Source organism: Notolabrus celidotus, chromosome 2, assembly GCF_009762535.1.
Source record: "Notolabrus celidotus isolate fNotCel1 chromosome 2, fNotCel1.pri, whole genome shotgun sequence".
Classification (NCBI taxonomy): domain Eukaryota; kingdom Metazoa; phylum Chordata; class Actinopteri; order Labriformes; family Labridae; genus Notolabrus; species Notolabrus celidotus.
Genome location: NC_048273.1, coordinates 4,612,350 through 4,635,474, shown reverse-complemented (window position 1 = coordinate 4,635,474; position 23,125 = coordinate 4,612,350). Strand labels below are relative to the sequence as shown.

Below are 23,125 nucleotides of genomic sequence, written 5' to 3'. Positions count from 1 at the left end.
GCGAGATGACTTATGATCTTGACCGTAAGGGGTTCATTCATTGCTAACGGTTGTACTAGCAAGCTAGCACGGAACAGGAAAGGGTCAACTTGCCTTTTTTGTCATTGATCTAGTTGTTATGGATGATTTGTGTCATATATCTACCATCTCCCTGTTATTTTGTCTCCATCTATCTCTCTCTCTTTCTGCCTCTCCCTCTATCCTACTTTTTAGCAGACCTCAGTTCCTCATGAGTCTGGCTCTGCTCAAGGTTTCTACCTGTACCTTCACTCAAGGGACGTTTTTTGTCTCTTGCAACTGTTGCTTAAGTTGACCAGTGCTGGCCTCATGTTGGGTCAACTTGAAAAAGAGCATGATGTGGAGCTGCTTTGTACGGTGTCATGAGATAACTTTTGTTGTGCTTTGGTAGCTTTTAAATTAAGTGTAACAGATATATTTTCCACAAGCCTCTTACATATTTCCACAAGGAAATGACTAATCTATATATTTGTGCAGATATGTTTTCATTGTCTCTGTATCCGGGACACTCACTTGCAGAGGGGTCCTGTGTAGTTCTCAGGGCAGAGGCAGGCGTACCTGTCTGGCCCGTGCAGACAGGTCCCTCCATGGGCACACAGGTGGCTGTCACACATATCCACCTCCTCGTCACAGTGCACACCTGCATACCCAAACTCACAGGTGCACTCGTAGCTCATCCCGCTCACGCTGCAGTTTCCGTGGACGCAGGGATTAGAGGCGCAGGTGTTGGTGTAGAATTCGCAGCGTCGCCCGGCCCAGCCCTCCGCACAGCTGCAGTTGTAGGTGTTGAAGAGGTCCTGGCATTCCCCTCCATTCAGACAGGGGTCGGACTCGCACAATGGAGCCCCGCTACACCCGAGTAGCGGCGGATCCAGCGACGTCTGGATGAACTGCTCCTCTTGCAGGCGCGGGAGGTTCACATTAGAGGAGCTGAAGTAAGGCAGGGCGATGCCACCCAGCTCTACTGTGCCCAGACAACCAACCAGGGACCAGCCGGCATTAGGAGCCAGGCCTCCTACGAAAATGTCCACATCCTGCCTGAGGAAGTCCAGGTTGCCTCCTGTCCTTCTGGAGGTGCTTGCTTCTTCTATTTCCTCATCCAGCACCAGAGTCCAGCGGGAAGTTAGAGCCCAAGGCGCCGCCATGAACAGCTGGACGCTGTGCCACTCACCGTCACTCACAGTCCTCCTGCTGCTCAGACTGACTGTAGACACAACCGACTCGCCCCCCTCCTCTTTTTCTTCTTCTCTGTTCCCTCCATCTGTGCCCTGAAGCTCCAGGAAGAGGAGACCATCCTGGACAGAGAGGGTGACGAATGATGAGCCTCTCTCTGCATGAAGGATGGCGACGTTACGCTTGCGTGTGCGCAGGTTTAGAGAGAGGTTTGTTAGATTTCTGGATATCTGTCCATTTCCTTGATAGGACAACACAGTGCTTTCATTCAGGAAGGTCGCGTTGGAGTAGCCTAGAGATAAGAGAGGAAAGCTCTGACCTTCAGCATGAAAACACAACAAGGGATTGAACAGGAGCACTGATTTGTAATTCAAAGTCGTACAAATGTGGCCCCGTTTCATAACCTGCAGACCTTTTAGGACTCTGGATGAGGTCTTTCGCCGTGAGGAGGAGTAACTATCCTTCAAGAGTTAATCACTGAACATGGGGTGGCTTACAGGACAGACGGGCAACACCGCGAATCAGCACTAATCCCAGCAAAAAAAGGGATAAGCTGGCCTCGGGCCAATCCCGCTTTACGGAGCACACACAGTATACTGTGTTGGCGGATTAAGGCCAGTAAATGATCAAGCATGTTGTATCACTCGGTTACATAGCGGCCAATTATACCAGCTTCACAAACAAGGTCAAAGATTGGGTAACGTGCAAATAATAACAGGTAACAGTTAAATAGGGAGTCTGGGTTTAACGGCTTTAGTGCAACAAAGAAATTATGTTAAGTAGATTTATTGTGTTATTGTCATGTGACAGAGTAAGAACACAGAAAGCCTTTTGTTTACTGGATAAATAAACATGATTAAGTAACCTGTGGACAAAAACAAGACTTACATCCTCTGAGATAAGAAAATAGATTACTAATGAGAATGCTTGTTGTTGAATGTTGTTTTCTTTTCTTTTATTTATTGGCGGTCGTAACCTTTTTATCTTCCTTTATATCTCTGTCACTTCTTTTCACAGTTTTTTCTTAAACTTTTAGTCCTTGTCTTCCTCACATTACTCTTATAGTTTCTTTCTTATTTGTAAAGCACTTTGAAACCCTCTTTTGAAAAGTGATATATAAATGAAGATTATTTTTATTATAAATCTGGAGCACAGGAGCTCACAGTTTCTGTTCAACCTCAGTCCTTGGTGTCATTAAGGAAAGGAGATCCATCAAACAGGGTTGAAAACATGTAGCCGGTTCCTCAAAGGCTCATGGGATTTCAGTTCTTAATGTAACCCTCCATGAAACTTTCAGGTGACGGTTTGTGATTTTTTAATTTAACTACATGATCCAATCTAGACTTTAAGCAAGAATAACTAACATTGTTTTAGTCCTATGGAAGGATATCTACGGTGGCCCTGAAGGACAAAACTAATCTACATTTAAGGAAACAAATTTACAAAAGATGAAACACTTTTACAAAGTTGGAGACAATTTTAGAAACGACGGAACACTATTACCATTTCTGAAACAGATTAACATTTCATTTTTAAGGAAAGGGAATGTACTAAATACAGGGAGTGATTCGGAAGTGATGAAGTGAGGAGTCATTTAGTTTGTTTTGATGGAGAGAAACCAAACAGGGATGGATATGGTTTACATATTAGAACATCCTCGGATCTCTGAGTGAGGTGTCAGACCTCAGATGAAAAAGCATCATGTTTCTGGAAATGCTCCATCATATCTCTGCAAAACTTTCATCGTTTGTTAGAATTAGTCAAGCTAAAAGGAGTTAGACTCAACGGTAACAGTGTTTCATCTTTTGTAAATTTGTTTCCTTAAATGTAGATTTATTTTTGGCCTTGGTAAAAGCGTTTTGCTAATGCAATTTTGTTTTATAAAATGTAAATTTGTTTTCAACTTTGTACAAGTGTTTCATCTTTTGTAAATGTGTTTTGTCCATCAGGGCCACCGTAGATATCTGATAAAGACAATACCATCAGATGCTACACTATTTTTTAAGATCTTATTTGAAGCATCTGAGGATATTGATTTCATCTTCGTACCTTAAGACTCGACTTAAGGCTTAAATGTTCAACACCTTGGTTTCAAAGTGGTAAAATCTCAGAAATTAAACAACAAATATTTCCTTTTTGGACAGATTTTACAAAGCAGAGCACTAAAGGGACTTGGTTTGGGGTTTGAAATAATTAAAATCAAACAGCTATCATAAATGTCGCAGGGAGATCTCTAAATGCAATGACCTGTTGACCTCACTTGGACCTAAACGACATGCATGAATAACTTCAAACACCTCCCTCTGTAAAACCTTGGACTCCACTCACACTCATATCCCTGGTTCAGCATCCTGCACTCTGCATCCATGGGGCAGGGGGACAGCTCGCACCACCTGACCTCCTCACAGCGCCGCCCTGCTGTCCGGAGGGGGCAGGTGCAGCTGAAGTCATCCCACATGGAGTAGCACAGTCCACCGTTTAGACACGGGTTCCTCTGAGGATGGAAACATGGAAACACAGGAAGAGTTAACTTTCATTTTCCTTCAGATTAAATCAGTGATGACACTAAGAACTTAAAAACCTGTGCTCACACTGCAGGCGTTGTCTCCCGAGCATCCTGACGTCACATTTTCCATGAGCTCCAGAGGAAAAGATCTCACTGAGGTGTCCAACCCAAAGAACTGCAGCCTCCTGCCGTTGATCCTCAGGTCCTGTATGCAGCCTTTAAAGTATCCCCCAAACACTGAAGTGGTCCTGCTCTCCAACAGACCCCCCACATACACCCTATCTCCTGCTCGCACCTTCACCGTCCTGCCTTCTACATCCCCCTGTTTCACATCTGCTACGTACAGAGTGATACGGTCCTCCTCCATCTCCACCCTCACAAAGTGGACTTCCCCATCATCAATCGCAGCCTCCGCCTTCAGGTTCTCAAAGTTATCAAGCTGGACGGTGACCCTGCCGTCCTCCAGCCACATGAGCAGGTACTGGCTGCTGCTGTTGGCGAGCGCCAGGAGGAGTCCGTTGTGCCTCCTCGTGCGCACGAAGAGGGAGACGGAGAGGTCGTGGCCGAGGTCGTCGGTGATGGTGAAGGCTGCGTAACTTTGAGAGTCCTCGTTCCCAAAGCGTGCCGTCACATGCTCTGCAAAATGAGAAAAGGAAGAAATCAGACAAAAGGACAAACACCAAGAAACGTTTTGTACATTTTCAGCTGCAGTGCATCGTGGGAACATTTCTGGAGCTGCTTTAAGAAATTTCTATGAATATAAAATGATCTAGTTTCAGGTTGATCTGGAGTCAGACAAAGATGAAGGAGCAATATTTCTTTGCAGTCCTTTGCTTGCATCAAAAGCAAAGTAAACAAATTAAAGCCTCAAGTACAAAGACAATAATCTTGTCATTCTTGTTCCAAATCTGGGAATTTTTCATCCCTAAAATGCATTTAAACTATTGATTCTTTAACCCTCCTGTTGCCCCATGGATGCACAGTGCAGGATGCTGAACCAGGGATATGAGTGTGAGTGGAGTCCAAGGTTTTACAGGAGGAGGTGTTTGAAGTTATGCATGCATGTCGTTTAGGTCCAAGTGAGGTCAACATGTCATTTAGAGATCTCTCTGCGACATTTATGATAGCTGTTTGATTTTCAATTATTTCAAACCCCAAAATAAGTCCTTTTAGTGCCCTGCTTTCCAAAGTCTGTCCAAAAAGGAAATATTTGTTGTTTAATTTCTGAGATTTTACCACTTTGAAACTTTAATATTTAAGCCTCAAATCAAGTCTTAACCCTCCTGGTATGTTCGTTTCTCTGGAACAGGAATAATGTTCCTGGGTCAATTTGACCCGGGGCATATTCAATGATCCAAAAGTGTCAGAACCCCAAAAAATCCCAAAACACATTATTTTTAATCTAATTTTTAACTCCATTGCTAACCATTTAAATCAAGTTTTTTATTTAAATATAAATACAACAGTTTTACATGACATAGATCTTTTATTTAATTCATTTTAAAGCTCCTGTGAGGAACTTTCTGTTTGTGTTGACTCTGGCGCCCCCCTGTGGACTAAGTGATCTTGCTTATTTAGTCCTGTACATGTGTAAATTATGTTATCTCCTCCCACTTTCAACCAACAGTCAACTATTTCACTCATTAAGAATATTTACTGCAGAAAAATGTTTTTCTTTGATGTGCTGTCAATCACCTCATCTGACACCTACCCCCTCACAGTGATTTCAGGCTTACAGATAACAAAACAGAAATGATCAATTCCTTTTCTAACAATCTTGTTTGCTTTTCTAGGTCATAAAAAGCCATCACTGTTAATTTCAGTCCATTTCATGAGCACTTGAAAACTCCTCACAGGAGCTTTAAATTTTGATTTTTCAATTTTTATGAAGTGATGTTGATAAATTAACACGACACCTCTTCTCTCACATGCTGCCCAGATTTTCATGCTGCAGTTAGCTTAGTTTGGAAGGCATGTACTGCATAAAATAGACTTTAAAAAGGGTCAATTTGACCCGCAACATAACAGGAGGGTTAAAGAGCCATAAAATATATTTTGGTTTCTTAATTTTTCAACATCTTACTAACTGGAAGACAAAACAATGAAGAGGTGCAGCTTCACGTTCATCCAGCAGCAAACACAGGAGGATGAAATTGAAGCCGCCCTCATGCCCTCTGTGTTCTGTCTCAGCACTTTCCACTGTGGATAAGAGATCTCCAGTGTGTCTGTGTGGAAGTTCAAGTGTAAAGGCGCGTGTATTAGTACGCATGTCACTAAACGTGTGTCGCCATCAGACGCTGTGATCAGTAATCTGCTTTAGTAGAGGTTATAGAAGTCAGGAGTCCCAAAAACAAAACTTTACCCTCCAGAGAAACTCAAGTGACTCAAAGTTTCTTTCTTCTATCTTATGCTTCATTTTGTTTTGGATAATCATGACAGTATGGATCAGTGGAATGAAAGTTGTTTCACTTCATGTTCTGAGTATTTCCAAAATAGACTCTCTTACATCGTTAATCCAGCGCGTCAGATAAGAGGATCGCTGTGACTTTTGATTGGCCTCACCTCTACCCCCCCTTTATCGTCTTTTACACATGACCACGGTTAATGTTTCCAGATCACCCGCTTATAAAAATTGGTTAGAATTACTCTTACTGCAAATCTTATTAAATCAGGTTGTTGTAAAGCTTAAGGAGTGTGCTGAGTCTCGTGTTTGATTTTGTGCAGAATGACTCAGAACTGATCAGAGTAGATTTTAAAAACATTGCTCATTATTTTTTACAGTGTTGCTTCTTTTGTGACTCAGTGGGAATATGTATTATTTCCCTACCCTCCTCACAGTCCTGCCCCTCATAAGGCCTTGGACATCGGCACTGGTAGCTCTGCCACAGGTTGACACACTCTCCTCTGTTTTGGCAAGGCACATCCAGGCAGCGGTCCCTGTGGCTGCAGCCCGGGGACACATTAACAGCAGAGTCGCTCAGCCACTCCTCGGGGACAACCAGCTGCCAGTCCACAAACACATCACGCATGCAGCCAATGAAGGCTGGGAGTGGAGCGTCCTCACTGGGGCCATCTGAGTCCTGAAGCACTCCTCCAATGAAAGTGTTCTGAGGTGGTGACGCCAGCCCGGCCAGGGTGCTTTGGACCGGGGCCTGCCTGTGGCACGACTGGCTCCCACAGCTCCCTGAACCATCCAAGAGTTTCAGAGCAAGCACCCAGTTTGTGAGTACGGCTTCTACAGAATGCCACTCTCCATCTGTGACGTTATGAGGAAGCTCCAGGACCTGGACCGGGCCCTCTGCAGAGGCCTCCTTCCTCAGTGTGAGCTGAAGCTGCCCTTCATCGAGCTCCAGCTTCAGCAGGAGCCCCCTGCTGTTCCTCTGGAACAACACAGCTCTGGGTAGAACAGTCTTAAAGCTGAGGGTGATATTGCAGGACACCTCGGCGTCCACCAGGGGGCTCTGCAGCAGGAGGTAGCCTCTGCGTTCAAAGGAGAAGGTGGTGGGGGTCTTACAGAGGGGTCCGGTGTACCCAGGCGAGCAGGAGCAGGTGTACCCGTGAGTCCCGTCCAATAAGAAAGGAGAGCAGGAGCCGTGGTTCTGACATTCGTGTCCCTCACAGCCAACCAGTTTCACATCACAGTTCACGCCTCCGTACAGGGCGCCATCGTGACGCTGGGAGAGGCAGTGGCAAACGTAGCCTTGAGTGTGGCTCTCACACCTGCCGCCATTCTGGCAGGGACCGGGGTCACAGTGGTTTATCAGCTCCTCGCAGAGGGAACCTGGCAGGAGAGGAATATAATTAAGTAATTTAGGCCGTCATTTTTCAACCGAAGGAGGAAACAACACCTCGCAGAAGTTTCTTCCTCTGTTATTAAACCGAGTGAAGACGCTGCAGCAAATGTGAATCATCAGTTTTTGAGAATATGCCCACTAAAGAGGGAATCATAACTCCCTGCTCACTAACATGCTCACTACTAACAAGTTACAGGTTCACACTTAAATGCTGATGAATTTCTCACAGGCATTATTATGTAATCACTGTTTTAAAAGTCTTTGTTTTATTCATTTTTGGTGCCATATGTTTGTGACAATGTTGTTTTGTGTTTCCATTATTTGTATTTTAATACTACTTATCATTTATTTGCTCAGATACTTAGTTTATTTTTCATTTTCATTCTTGATTTTTAGAATTGGCTGCTATTGCATCTTTGTTTTATGGATGATGTGTGATTTTAAATAATTGTTTTTCTTGTTTTTGTTTTGTTGTGTGGACCCCAGGAAGACTAGCAACCACAATGTGGAAGCTAATGGGGATCATAATAAATAAAGAACTAAAGAAACTTATTCCATTTCCTTATGTTTGAAAGTTACATCATGACGCAGAGTGAGCAAAATACTGGACATGTGCCAGTTTGTCCTCCTATGTCCCTCAATGCTTGTTCCTATGGGTGTCATGTTTGCAGTAAGAATCAAACTTTGTGCAAAATGTAAATCAAACTTGATCCAGGTTAAAAAAATCAAGCTGTCTTACTTGGTGTCTGTGTTTTACTCTGTACACCACCCAAAAACAAGCACACCAAGGTCCTTGAATTCTTCTCTACACTTGTGTTGATCAAAATAAATCTCTCATGCACGCTGCATGCATGACAACACTTTAAGTTCTTACAGTACAGACGTCCTCATGTAGAATAACACCAAAAGATAATGTGGAGAACACTGTAACAGCAGGTGCATTACATCTGCAGTGTGCTTCAGTTAGTTTTAGATTCACAGTAGGATGTTAGATAACACTCATACTAAATACCTAATTATACAATTCTTATGTTACCTGTTCCAAGCAACAAAATCCCCCAGATCCATGGAGCAGGTGTCCACATCATGCCGTCACGTTTTCCCCCAGGTTAGCCCTGAACTTGTCTAACTGCATCATATTACTTTATGTTTGTACAGGCCATCCGACTGCCGCTCTGCTCCTCGTCTACTTCTTTACAACAACGTAGGGCTTGAGTGGCTCCAGTCAGGAGGCCGGCAAAGCCAGATCCCGGGGATTAGACTAATGCTATTTGGCCACCTTACTGAGTCATTGCCACTGCGACTGGCAGAGAGTCAGTTTTTAGAACACGTCTCCCAGCAGGCAGCAGCTCACAGTCTTACCTACACGGCGAGATCAAGTCTTGTGTAACCCCAGAGAAGTAGTATTTGTTACTTTTGCAGAAGAAGAGAATCACTTTATGTAACAAAGCTGTAACATCACAGAGTTTCTGTGGACGTCAATGCACCGACGGCACAGTATTATCATTTATTCTACCTGCAGACCACATATCCTCCACATAAGTACTTATTAAGGTAATGGACGGTTCCAGCTGTCCCGCAGTCCTCTCACAAAGGCATTACGCAGCCATTACAGAGGAACCATGAGAACAGCTTTACAGGGAGGCTCAAATTAAAGATAATACATGCACTTTTAAGATTACAGCATCTCTTTGTAAAAATACTTCCACTAGGGGGCGCCACAATCAGAAAACGCCAAACCTCTCAGAGACTGGAAGGGAACCTTCATTATAATCACGAGTCAGCTGTGTCACTAAAGCTTGTTTCCAATCATTAGTGATGGAAACGTCAAGTCAGAGCAACTTTCACCTCAGTTAGTCACCTAACGTCATCGTCAGGGAAAAACCTTGTAGCTCTAGAACCACTACTTTTCAGGAAGTAAAAAAATGCCTACATTTTCACAGAATTTAAAGGTGACATATCATGCAAAATGGACTTTTTAATGGTTCTCTACCTGAAATATGTTTCCCTGGCATGTCTACAAACCCCCCGAGAATGAATGTTTTGATTTCTACACCTTTCTGTAAATGTGTGTGAAACAAGCCGTTTCAGACTTCCATGTTTTTGTTACGTAACAACAATATTCAGTCTGTCACTGAGTCAGAGCTCGGAGCTTGTTCAGCCCATAGACTGTATAAAATATTACTGAATCCCCTCCTCCATTTTTCATTACCTGCACAAATGTGTGCTAACAAGGAGCTTAGGAGGGAGGCATGCAAGTTGTAGGCTGTCTTAATAAACACAAAGGTCGGTTTGACTCCCCACGTCTGCAGATTTGAAGATCTAGTGGATGATTTTTATTTGTCATGGATAAGTGCTAGCGCTAGTTAGCATAGCTACATAGCTACATGTCGTAGCTGTAGCTGTGTACCAAGACACACGTCGACATACTGACAAATAAAACAACAAGAAACACTAAATCTGTGACCAATCCTTCAGAAAAGGTCCCGCTGCCTTTCTGGCAGAGGTTGGTTTTACTCCCCAGGCCTGCAGATTTGAAGATCTAGTAAATGATTTTTATTTATCATGGATAAGTGCTAGTGCTAGTTAGCATAGCCACATAGCTACATGTTCGTAGCTGTGTACCAAGACACACGTCGACATACTGATAAATAAAACAACAAGAAACACTAAATCTATGACCAATCCTTCAGAAAGGTCCTGCTACAGGCGCCTCTCCGTCAGGATCAGATTCTGGATCAGATTCAGAGGGTTGAAGTAACGTGATCTCTGAGCAGCCGTGTATATTCAGCCAACATGTAAACATTAGATCAACGTGCTGGAGAGCCGAGGCACATCCACTTCCTGAGGGGGCGTGGTCAGAGAGAAAACAGAGTGTTCTGAGGAGGACTGAAGAAGAAGGCTTTTCAGGCAGACCAAAATCTGATTTCAAAGTGTTTTTTTGAGCATAAACTTTAAAGACATGTTTTGGGGACCTCTTAGACCAATATATATTGATGAAAAAAGCGTGATATGTCACCTTTAATACAGTGAAATATGGAGATACAGGGTTTCTGCCTGACAGTGATGTAATGCTAGTTAATAAAAATAGTTGGTTTCTTTTTTTGGTTGGGTACCAAAAACAAACATAAAGGCTACATTTCACCCTTCAGTGCACACCAAGCGGCAACCTCCGGTCTAAAAATATGAGTCAATGCGGAAGTGTTAAAAGCTGCAGTTCATCGAGGATCCGCTTGAGGCTGGCTCCGGAAGTACCAGAAGTCACATACACATAAATGGGGAAAAGACGATCTTTGCAGCATTAATAAACATGTTAACAGCCTGGTAAAAAAGATGAGTGTAGTCTGAATAGCTAATTTCTCGACGTCCTCTCACTGTGAGGGGGGTGAATTTTTTTCTAATTCGGCAATTTCGAAGATATTGAGATTACTAGTCTTCCAATGAGAGGCACAGCTGCCTGTGGGAACACTGCAGCTGTTGGCTAGGAGGCTCAAAGCCCGCCTCTTTACGTCACACTGGCTCGACAGAAGCAATATGGCTGCTGCAGCCGATTGGTCTCAAAACAGCTCTTCAGAAACAGATGGGTGACGTCACGGATACTACGTCCATATTTTTTACAGTCTATGGTGCACACCCAATATCTTTGGGTAGATATTATTTAGTTTATTTATGTAGAATTTTTTACTATAAAAAAATAGGTAAAGAAGGACAAATGTACCCATTATAATACAGTTCACCTGCTGACATAATTTTATTTAGTATAATTTAGACAATTTGGATGGATTATTTTTACTTCCCACAAAAATCCTTTTTATAGTGTCACCAGTATCCATATCTGCATCTCAAGAAACCAGTTTAGTAGCATATTGTGCATGGGTCTGTTTTATTTAAACTTAACAAATGTGTCAATTTTATATGTAAATGTTTGTGAGTCATTTAAAGTGCTAGCTAGTGGACTGTCCTGCAGTATGTCCTGAAAAATCTTTGGTTTTGTAAGTACCTGCAGATGAAATGTAGCTATTGTGCTAATTTTGGCATATTTACATTGACAGATATTGCTCACATGTTCAATTCAAATCAATTCAAACCACTTAATTAATCCCTCTAGGGGCAATTTGTATGGAGCAGCTTGTAAAATAGTAATAAAATGAATACAAAAACAGACATATGGCAACATGGCAACAATGAATTATACACCTACGGGATATAGGAAGGATAAAATCAATAAAAGATCAGTTTAATAACAGATAGAGCATTTAACACTCTAATCTCAGAGGGGATGAACGATTTAGAACAGCAGTGTTGATTAATGTAATGTAACGTCCTAATTAAATAAATGTGATACATAGAAAATAAACTAATAAACCAATAAGGAAAGGTGAATATTGGCTTAATATAGTTAGGCTTTACATACTTCCTCAAAAAAAGAGGAAGAAAAGACTGTGTTGTCATAAAACACATGCATGTAATACATAGAGCAGTTATTCCCAAAGTAGGGGTTGGTATCCCCCTGGGAGTCACGAGACACTGCCTGTGAGATGCCTTCCTAGAAACAATAAGAATAAGAATTTTTCTAGAATTTAAAACAGCATATTTTATCCTTAATTGTATTATTATTTTTTATCTGGTCTAGCACCTTTAAAATTATGTATTTATTAATCTATTTAAAGGGACAGTGCATATTAATGAACATGTCAGCATAGCATCCATGTAAATATGCCAGAGTTAGCCATAAGGCTAATTTTCATCTGTAGTCCCGGCAGGTTAAAACAGAGTTCACCAAAAAAAAGATCAAGATAAATAACAACAGATGGAAACAATATATCATGATAGCATGAAGATGAAAACACAATTCATCACAAGAGCATCTGATATATAAAATAGTGCAAATCAGCACATTAAAGTGCCATTCAGCTAAATCCATAACCCCTCAGTTAATAAGAAGTTACCTGTAGTTTCTGGAGGACAGCTGCAGACGTATCCTGCAGCGTGCTCCGGGTCATAACGTTCAGGCAGCAGAGGCTCGCTGTCGTACAGAGCCTGCCACGACCTCTCAATGCAGCGGCCTCCATGCATGCAGGGGGCGCTGTCACACTCACTGATGTCGATTTCACACTGACGCCCCTCGAACCCTGGCGTGGAGGGACAGACAGTTCTGATGACAAACTTATTTTAAATGTAGTCTTTTGTTATTTTGCTCTGATTTTACATTGCAGAGAGATTAAGTAACACAGTATGAACAGGATTAGGGTTTTAATCAGAGTCTATTTATCTCACCTGATTGCAAAACCTGTCTTGACCTCAGAAAATGACAAAATCCAAAACTTGCTTACTCAGAGAATGAGAAAAACAATGTGCTCCATGTACCTGGCCAGCATTCACAGGTGTAGTTACCCTGGCTCTCCTCACAGATGGCGCTGTTGAAGCAGGGCTCAGAGAGGCATGGTGGGAGAGGAGTCTCACAGAGCCTGCCAGTGAAGGCAGTGTGCGAGCAGTCACAGCTGAAACTGAAGCACATGAGGATTCGAAAACACAACAATGAGCTCCTCTCAAGTCTTCCTTTATAAGTGACAAATCTGTGCACGCATCAATTTTGCTTCCCTACACTTTGCAAGAGCTACGATTTCTTATCTCCAGCAGGAGGAGATGGACTACTTACTCATTCACCCCGTCCACACACAGAGCCCCGTTTTGGCATGGCTGCTCCTGGCACTCGTCAGTGTTTATTTCACACTGTTGTCCTTGGAAACCGGGCAGGCAGGTGCAAGTGAAGCCACCGACGTAGTCATGGCAGCTGCCGCCGTTGAAACATGGCTGTGATTGACACTCATCAATCTCCAGCTCACAAGTGGGCCCTGTGAACATCAAAGAGGTGCAGATGTCAGAGGGCGAGGGGGCGAGGGGGTGAGGGGGCGAGGGGGCGAGGGAGCGAGCTGCACCGAGCAAGGGCAGGGGGCAAAAATGAACAAAGCTCTTATGTGCAGCGGCTGTTTGGAGAGCTTTTATCTCACTGAGAGGACGCTGCAGGTGTTTCAGTTCTTTACTTTAAAGTAATCACAAGTCATAACGTACTCAAGACTCTGCAGCCAGACAAGCAGCTCTTTGAGGATGCACTTAAAGCTCCAGTGAGGAACTCGTGGTCTGAGTCCATTTTGTCATCCTCTGCAGAGAGAGTGTTACACCTTATCTCTTTGCTGGACGTTGTTTGACACATTACGCCTATTCTAAAATCTTTATATTGGCTCCCTGTTGCTTTTCGTATTGATTTTAAAATTATTTTACTAGTTTTTAAGGCGCTGCACGGCCTCACACCAGACTACATCTCAGCTTTCAGTGTATGAACCAGGAAGGCCTCTCAGATCTTCCGGCTCCTCTCTTTTAGCTGTTCCTCAGAGGAGAACAGAAACTTTCAGCCACGACGCTCAGAGACGATGGAACAGCCTGCCGGAGGATCTGAGAGGAGCTGATAGAGATATTGAGACTTTTAAACTTAAACTAAAAACAAATGTATTCAGTCTGGCTTTTATGTAGGGTTTAACAGTTTATTACTTACTTTAACTATTATATTGATTTAAATGTTGCTTTATTATTTTATTAATTTTTACTGTTTATTTTATTTAGATTTATTTATTCATTCATTTGTTTATTTTAATTCATCTACTCAGTTTTATTGTTATTTTTTGCCTTGATTTTATTATCAACTCCCTATTACTATTTACTGCCTGTCCTCCCCTGTCCTCCCCCCCACACTTCCTTGCTTTTATTTGTTGTGGCTTTTTCTTGTACTATCTATTGTGGGTTTTTTTGTGTGTTTTTTTTAAATATCTACTCTGTTAAATTATTATTATTATTATTATTTTAGTAATATTTTTGGCCTTTTTGCCTTTATTTGACAGGACAGCTGAAGAGAGACAGGAAATGTGGGGAGTAGAGAGCGGGGGAAGACATGCAGGAAACGGTCCACCAGCCGGGAATTGAACCAGCGACCCCTGCGACGAGGACTGTGGCCCTCTGTATGTGGGGCGCTTAGACCGCTAGGCAACCAGCGCCCCCTTTTAAATTATTTTAACTATTTGTTTGTATTGATTGTGTTTTTAAGCTTGTACAGCACTTTGGTCAACTGCAGTTGTTTTAAAATTTGCTATATAAATAAAGTTTGACTTGACTTGACTTCCTGTCTCTCTTTGGCTGTCCTGTCCATTAAAGGTGAAAAAAGCCCAAAAATCTAACTTAAAAATAAAAGAAAAAGAAGAAGAAGCAGGCCTACAAATCAGTTTCTGCTATCAGCATTCAGAAGTCCAATGGATAAAAGAATGAAAGAGTTGGAATTTTCTTCCACAGAGTATTTAAAGCTCCTGTGAGGAGTTTTTAACAAGTTATGAAACAAACTTATTATAAAAATATAGCTTCTGAATAACCTAAAAGAAGTTAACAGGAACATCAGCAGCACAGTTTACTATCCCTTAGCTATAGTTTTTAATCTCTGTGGGGGGTAAGAGTCAGACAAAACAACTTACAGCACACTGAAGAATAAGAAAGCCTTTTTCTTTCATGGTGATAAATATATTTTACTTTTAAAAACAAGCTGAAGGAGATTTTTAGTCAGGAAACCTTCCTTATACATGCACAGTGGGGTCAGAGAAGAGACAAGGTACCAGTTTGACCAGAGAGGGCGCCAAAATCAACACAAACAGAAAGTCCCTCACAGGAGCTTTAACTTCCACAAATTACATCTGAGGTTGAACTCAACAGGACTCAAAAAGAGAGCAGAGCCCACAATGAGTCTGTTTGTAGAATCTAAACAACAGCAGCATGTACTGTGATATAACATGTTCTGGATGACACATAAAAGTCTCCCAGCAGTGTTCTCTGTACTCACCAGCGAAGCCCTGAGGACACAGACAGGAGAACGAGCCCACTCTGTCCACACAGGTGGCTCCGCTCCTGCAGGGCTGTGACACACACTCGTTCACGTCGATCTGACAGTGAGCGCCCTGAAACCCCGGCACACAGAAACACGAGTAGCCGTCCCCGCGGAGTCTGCAGATCGCCCTGTTCTGGCACGGGTTGGGAGAGCACAGGCCCTCTGCTGGGGGCAGACTCTCAGGACATACACCTGCGGAGAGGTCACATTAGGGAAACATCAGCATCATGAGGGACTAGAAGTGAGGGATTCAAGAAGCAGATCAGAGTCGGAAATCCCAGATACAAGCTAGGAAACATCGATTTTAAAATGACATGAAATAATGATTTGATATTTATCGTGAAAAATATCTATCCACTGTCAATATCATCACTAATATCGTTTAAATCAGGCATGTCCAAAGTACGTCCCGGGGGCCAATTGCGGCCCAAGGTCCGTTTATTTATGGCCCCAAGCTTCCATCTTAAATTGTGTTATTTATAGCACAGAAATTAATCACCCTCTGAATTATCTGTACATTTGCAGTTTCTTTCAAGCACATAAACAAAACTAAAGTCAATTTAGAAACGTCTCAAAAAGCTTCATATGGACTACTTGTCTAAAGCCAAAGCACTGGGAATTCTGCAAGATGGCAATAAAGAAGAAACACAAGAACTCTTAAAGCTGACAGGTTTTCAAATGAATGTTTTTATCATGATGTGAAAATGTTATTGATGAACACTAAAAGGTCAGAAGACATAAAAGAGGACACAAGACAAGATCAAAATTATGAAATTGTACAGAAAAGGCTAAATTTGGTGCATCAAAAAATTTCAGAGGCCAGGAAAATAATTATTTTGTTCTTAAAATGTTGTCAGCTAGAAGATAACATTTGCTAATGTTTACATGGCTTGTGGAGAACTGGGGGCTTCCTAGTTACTGTTTTATTGAGAAAAAATGTAAAATAACTGTTATTAAATAGAGATTTCATATATAACTTTTAGGATTCCTAAGTCTCAGTAGGAGCCACTGGCCCTGAGGTATTCTGACAACATCATATGTGGCCCTCTTTGAAAAAAGCTTGGACACCCCTGGTTTAAATGGTCAAATATCTCAATAATTTGCATAACTTGGACGCTCTCATTGCTTATCTTGTCTTCTGATGATGTCTCGTGTGAAGCCTTTTACAGTCCACTCATCTCTGATAAAAACACAGTCGAGCACAGAGGCTTGAAATTTAAGGGCCTCTCGAGGCGTCACAGCCGGCTGCCATGGGGACCGACTCCACTGTTTACTCTCAGCATTCAATCTATCTCCATGGTGACTGCATCCGACTGAAGCTTGGAGGCATTAACTTCTTTAACACTTCGTGGTGTGTTTTAATCAGCGGGACATTAACCCCTGCCACAGCTCAGGCTTTACGTCTCATTTAAACCGATGCGTGATGTTCATACTAAGCAGAGGATCAGCATTAAAACCTCTTAGAGGTGTAAGAGACTTCCTCACATGCGTCTTTAATCAGGCGTGGTGACTTGTGTCTTAAGTTATATTACATTTAATCACACATCAGCCTAAGGAGTCTCACCTCATCATTTGCACAGAAATAATGCAGTGTACCTTTCTACCTCTCAAATTACATTTATATAATATTAATATAAGTGTTTATGGTTTTAGGTGTCTATTAGCAGTTTTGATATATGTACTGTAAACCAAAACAGTACTTCTAACTCATAGCCATTAAGGGTTCTGCACTCAAAACCAGCTATTTAAGTGAACCAACAATTAATTATTGAGTCATCCGAACGATGAATGTTGTTTTAAATGTGACATATCATGCTCTTTTTCATCAAAATATGTTGGTCTAAGAGGTCCCCAAAACATGTCTTTAAAGTTTAATGCTCATAAAAACACTTTGAAATCAGATTTTGGTCTGCCTGTAAACCCCTCTTTTTCAGCCCTGCTCAGAACAGGCTGTTTTCTGTGTCTGTGCCTTTAAATGAGAATGAGCTCTCTGACCACGCCCCCTCAGGAAGTGGGTGTGGCCTCGACCCTCTGAATCTGATCCAGAATCTGATCCTGACGGAGAGGCGCCTGCAGCAGGACCTTTCTGAACCATTGGTCACAGATTTAGTGTTTCTTGTTGTTTTATTTGTCAGTATGTCGACGTGTGTCTGGGTGCACAGCTACAAACATGTAGCTATGTGGCTATGCTAACTAGCGCTAGCACTTATCCATGAAAAATACAAATCATCCACTAGATCTTCAAATCTGCAGACGTGGGGAGTAAAACCGACCTTTGTGTTTATTAAGACAGCCTACAACTAGCATGCCTCCCTCCTAAGCTCCTTGTTAGCACACGTGTGCAGGGAATGAAAAACAGAGGAGGGGTTGAGTTGTATTTTATACAGTCTATGGGCTGAACAAGCTCCGAGCTCTGACTTCCTGTTACAGACCGGATGGCGTTGTGACGTATGAAAAACACTGAAAACTGAAACGGCTCGTTTCAGCACACATTTAAAGAAAGGTGGAGAAATCAGAACAGGGGCAGAATGGACTCATTTCATTTTCGGGGGGTTTGTAGACAGGGACACATATTTCAGGTAGAGAACCATTAAAAAGTCAATTTTGCATGATATGTCACCTTTAATTGTATGTGGCTCAGTTTTATTGAGTTAATATCCATGTCCAAATAACAACTTTTGAGTGTATAGAGCAGGGGTTCACAAACTTTTCAGCCCGCGGCACCCAAAATAAAGGTGCCAAACACTCAAGACCCCCACTGTCCCTCAAAGTGATTTAATGTGGCTTCATTTAACTGGTCTGCAGAAAGTTAGCCTGCCTATATGAGCATGTGGCTGTGTTTCCTGTTAACCTGCTGCTACTGATGATTTTGATAATTAACTATTTTTTTCAGGGTTTTATTTCAAGTTTAGCTTCTATTTTTGTTTAAATTTTTACTATAATTGGTAAAATGTACTATTTTTAGATAACTTAAAAAAAATTAAACATTCTAGAAGTCATTTCACGACCCCCCATTTGTGTCTCGCGGCCCCCCAGGGGGTCCCGACCCACACTTTGGGAACCCCTGGTATAGGTATCAGACGAGGCTGTTTACAGCTTGCAGAAGAAACAGCCTTTCTTTACACTTTCGACAGCAAATACTCACAATGAGTGACACTGACTGTTAACAGAGAGCAGGATGAAAATACAACCTTGGTGTGTTCAGGACAAATCAGCAAAGTGGTAAGAAGTACATCTATGGATGTTTGGCTGCAAGTCAAAAGACACTGAAAGTTCCTTACTGCAGCTTTAATACAGAGTTCTGTGGGTCCGAGGCTTGTCTTTGACACCTTGATTTTTTAAACAAGGAACCCACTTGATGGTCAGAAGAGCTTAGACCTCAAAACGGACGTCTTGGGAACCTCACAACCAAAACAGCATTCCTTCTCTCCCTCAATTCCTCCTGACTCTCAATTTGTAAAACATGTCTACCCTCATGTCAGGCTAGAAGACATTAGAATGCAACAAATGTGAGCATCTGATCAGCAATGATTCATGCAATCCATGTGATGTGGACTCAGAGACGAGACGCCACAAAGCGAGAACAAGTGTTTCTTCTGTTTGATGATAATCAGACTGAATCACCTCTTTTAAACACATGCTTCCTGAGTGGACAGAGAAATGTGTTATGCATGATGAGTCCACATCATTAAATGTCTGACACCAAACTGAAAAGATGTATTCAGATAATATTCCTCACAGATAATAAATGCAGAGTAATCAGAGAGCAATCAGAGTGAGTGCAGACTTTAAGACGTGGAGGAGAACAATCACACTTGTTGCTCCATCTTCAAGAACTCAGAGAATCTCTTGTCATTGGCCGAGGTCAGACATTGCTCACAGACATTGTGAGCAGGATCAGCTTATGCATGTCTAGACTTGGACTTGGAGGTATGGGGTGAGGGTCTAGGGGTGATGCTCTGACCATATGCATTCATGAGCTGATCAGGCTGTAGATTCAGAGCAGATTAGAGCTGTAGCACACATATCTGCAGAAATACAGCTTCTTATTTTAAACAGGCAGAAAATATACGACCATGAATGTCTCATAACAGGCTGTCTTTCAGAATCCTCTTTCAGAGCCAGGCCTGTTGCCTATTTGAGACACATCTCCAGCCAACCACACATCCCCTCCCACAGCATGTCGAGCCTTTTTCATATGCTAATCACTTCTAGGGGTCTTTGTTTGGTCCTATCTGGCGGCCCTCCAATGGCACATGTGGGGCACCTGACATCTCCTCTGGACTGATGCGTGCTGTCTGTATATCTGTCTGTTTGTTTCAGCAGTGATAACAAGACGTGTTATCTGAGGCTGTTTTTTAAGGTCACATAACCTCTTCTGTTCTATCACTCCACCTATCCTCCCTCCCAATCTTCACATCCCCCGCATCAGTCACTCCCCCGCCCCCCCCCCCCCCCCCCCCGCCCCCCCCCCCCCCCCACGCCTCATTGTTGATCTCTTTTTGTCATCAGCCAGTCCAAAGAAAATGTGTAGCCATCACTATAGGCAATGATGTCATCTCATAGTCTTAATTGATATTCTGAGCATGTACTGGTTAAAATGCAAGCCAATTACTCCACTCAGATTCAAAACACTCTGGCTGTGTTTACAAATGGTATCCATTCGTAAACTATCGGGCTAAATTACAAGATTTGAAGGAACTTTTGTGAGAGAAGTGTAGAAAAATGTGCTGCTTGATTCCACATGAGAACTTAAAGAGTGGCAAAAATAAGATAATACAGTACCAGTCAAACGTTTGGAAACACCTTCTCATTCAATGTTTTTATTTATTTTATTTAAAAGAAAGAAACTGCGCTTAAGTGCCCTCATGGATTAGATCAGGGGTGTCAAACATGCGGCCCGCGGGCCAAAACCGGCCCGCAAGAGGTTGCAATCTGGCCCACGCAACGACTTTGCAAAGTGAAAAAATTACAGATTAGACATTAACTGCAAATTTTCAATGAAAGTAACTACTATTTTAAATTTGTCCTCTGAGGGTCGCATACAATCATAGTGCTGATGGAGCGCACCTGAACAGCACTTTTTCCCGGGACTTTTTTCTCAAAGTGAGAAAATAGATGACTTGCTGTTTGCATAATCCGGTTGAGATTCATTAAGTCTTTTTAGAGCACTATTAAGATGATCCATTAACTACTAACACTAGCACAAAACCCCTGCATACAACACTGTCCAGCAAGCAAACAGTTCCTTTCGGAGCTGAGGGGTCCAGGATAGCCAACTTTAACTTCTTTGTTATTATAATCTCTCTGTTCTTTTGCAGTAAAAATAACACTCTGTGTCAGGTGAATTGATAACTTGTTTGGTGTGTTTGCAGCAGGTTTCAGTGCTTAAAGAGTAAAATGTTCTGCCCAACTATGAGACTCATCATGGAGAACTGTTTTTGTAGAAAGATAGTTGATTACATTTTCAGCACATACTTGTACTATTTCAGAATCAGAATCAGAATCAGAATCAGAATCAGAATCAGCTTTATTCGCCAAGTATGCTTGAACACACAAGGAATTTGACTTCAGTAAATAAAAATAAAAAAGTATTTTGCACTAAAACAAAGGGAAAAATGTAAAGTTGTCGTTATTTATAGGTTATTATGTTATGATTTTACTGGTCCGGCCCACTTCAGATCAACTTGGGCTGTGTGTGGCCCCTGAACTGAAATGAGTTTGACACCCCTTGATTAGATAAAATATAAAAAAATGCCTTCTCTGGAGTACTTTTATTAGAAAGTGCATGAAAAAGTGCCCTCTATCAGGGGTTTCCAAAGTAGGGATCAGGATCACGAGGACCAGGTCACGAGACACAAATGAGGGGTTGTGAGATGTCTTCCAGAATATTGTTTTTTTTAAGTTATCTAAAATTAGTACATTTTACCCATTATAGTAAAAAATATTGACAAAAATAGTAGCTCAAATTGAAATAAAAACTTTAAAAGTAGTCTGCTGGGGAAGTAGCATCTCTGCTGCTGACAGGAAGAAGCTGAACAGACTGGTGAAGAAGGCCAGCTCTGTCCTGGGCTGCTCACTGGACCCTGTGGAGGTGGTGGCTGACAGGAGGATGATAGCAAAGCTATCTTCTCTGATGGTCAACACGTCACACCCCCTCCAGGAGACCATAACAACACTAAGGAGCTCGTTCAGTGACAGACTTCTTCACCCGCAGTGTCTCACGGAGAGATATTGCAGGTCTTTCTTCCTGCAGTGGTCAGACTCTATAATCAATAATATATATATAGATATATGTTGTAAGATGTGCTTATTTTTTACCTCTTTAATTTAATTGCTAATAACTTTTTAATAATTGATATTTTATAGGCTCCTGTTCGCTTTATACTCTTTTACACTGTCTACTTTGCTTCTGTGACACTTAAATTTCCCCATATGTGGGACCATTAAAGGACTATCTTATCTTATCTTATCTTAAATTATAAAATGTAATGAGTTTTCTGCCTTTCTTTTTGCCAGATGACTCCTAGGTTTAGGGTTAGTGATCAGTTCATTATCAAAAGCATCAGTAACAGCAGGTTAATGCTCGTGCTTGTCTTCTTTCTTTTTATTGTGTCTTATTGTGGCTTTATACCATACTTTATCAGAATTTTGTTCCATCTCATGCGACAGCTTGTGTTGGTATGACAATAAAAAAAAACTTGAATTCATGACAGCACAGGAAACACAGACACATGCTCATATAGGGATGCTAATTTTCTGCAGACCAGCTAAATGAAGCCACATTAAATCACTTTGAGGGACAGTGGGTGTCGCAAGTCTTTGGCACCTATATTTTGGGGGTCGCCGGCTGAAAAGTTTGGGAACCCCTGCTGTGGATGTCCCTCAAATGATACTCCTGGATGCCTTACAGTCAATATATTGTTAAAAAGTGCCCTCCAGGTTCTTTATTCGTTGGATTGAATGCACAAACGTGCCCTTTGGATGCCGCTCCAGTGATTTAAATTTTAAAAAAAGTTCCCTCTGGTTTCCCTTGCAGCTACATATGTTATGTTACTTAGTAATATAATCCATAATATAGAAATATATCAAAAGTATTGTCTTCCTTTTTCATAATTCAATTTCCACCACAATTGGTCACAGAATCTTCACCACCATGCAGGAATAAAGAGTAAGACCACCCCTCTTCTTACAGCTGCATCAATACATTTGAATGAACCTTAAACTGTCAGTACCAGGGGTTTGAAAGAAGGTGCCCTTTTTTCTGCCCCTGCCCCTCAAACAGCCTGAGTACACCACTGGGTCCATGAATGATCAGACTTTTACTGTAGGCTACATACATTAAAATTGAGTTTATATTTAAAAATAAACACTAATAATTATAAAAGCAATATTTAATACAGTTATTCACTGACACCAGAGGTGGACAAACACATTTACAACACACACTCCCCTTGCTAATTAATGAATATATTCAAAAACACAAATTCAGGCTTGGATAAGGTAAATAAGTGATTTGAGGTTGTGTTTCACCAAAAGACAAGTGACCTGCAGACAGCAGTGATCAGACAACTAACCTCTCTACCTCTGAGCCGCATCTGCCCAGTTGCCAACAAACAAACAAACAAACAAACAAACACAGTTCCATTTGAATAAATGATCAAAATAAATGTACCAGTTTTTCAAGCTTAAGCCAAATTTAACATTAAC

At 41.8% G+C, this 23,125-nt stretch overlaps 1 protein-coding gene across 1 annotated transcript in view; it reads right to left on the bottom strand.

Annotated features, from left to right (window-relative positions):
• crb1 (crumbs cell polarity complex component 1) overlaps positions 1–23,125 on the bottom strand; it is a 38,999-nt gene that overhangs the window by 13,779 nt on the left and 2,095 nt on the right. The window contains exons 2-9 of the mRNA XM_034701942.1: positions 15,371–15,607; positions 13,151–13,346; positions 12,859–12,998; positions 12,441–12,623; positions 6,525–7,478; positions 3,783–4,333; positions 3,520–3,685; positions 532–1,483 (exon numbers count right to left, since the gene is read on the bottom strand). Coding sequence (XP_034557833.1) covers positions 532–1,483; positions 3,520–3,685; positions 3,783–4,333; positions 6,525–7,478; positions 12,441–12,623; positions 12,859–12,998; positions 13,151–13,346; positions 15,371–15,607 — 3,379 coding nt within the window. The remainder of the gene's footprint in view (positions 1–531; positions 1,484–3,519; positions 3,686–3,782; positions 4,334–6,524; positions 7,479–12,440; positions 12,624–12,858; positions 12,999–13,150; positions 13,347–15,370; positions 15,608–23,125) is intronic.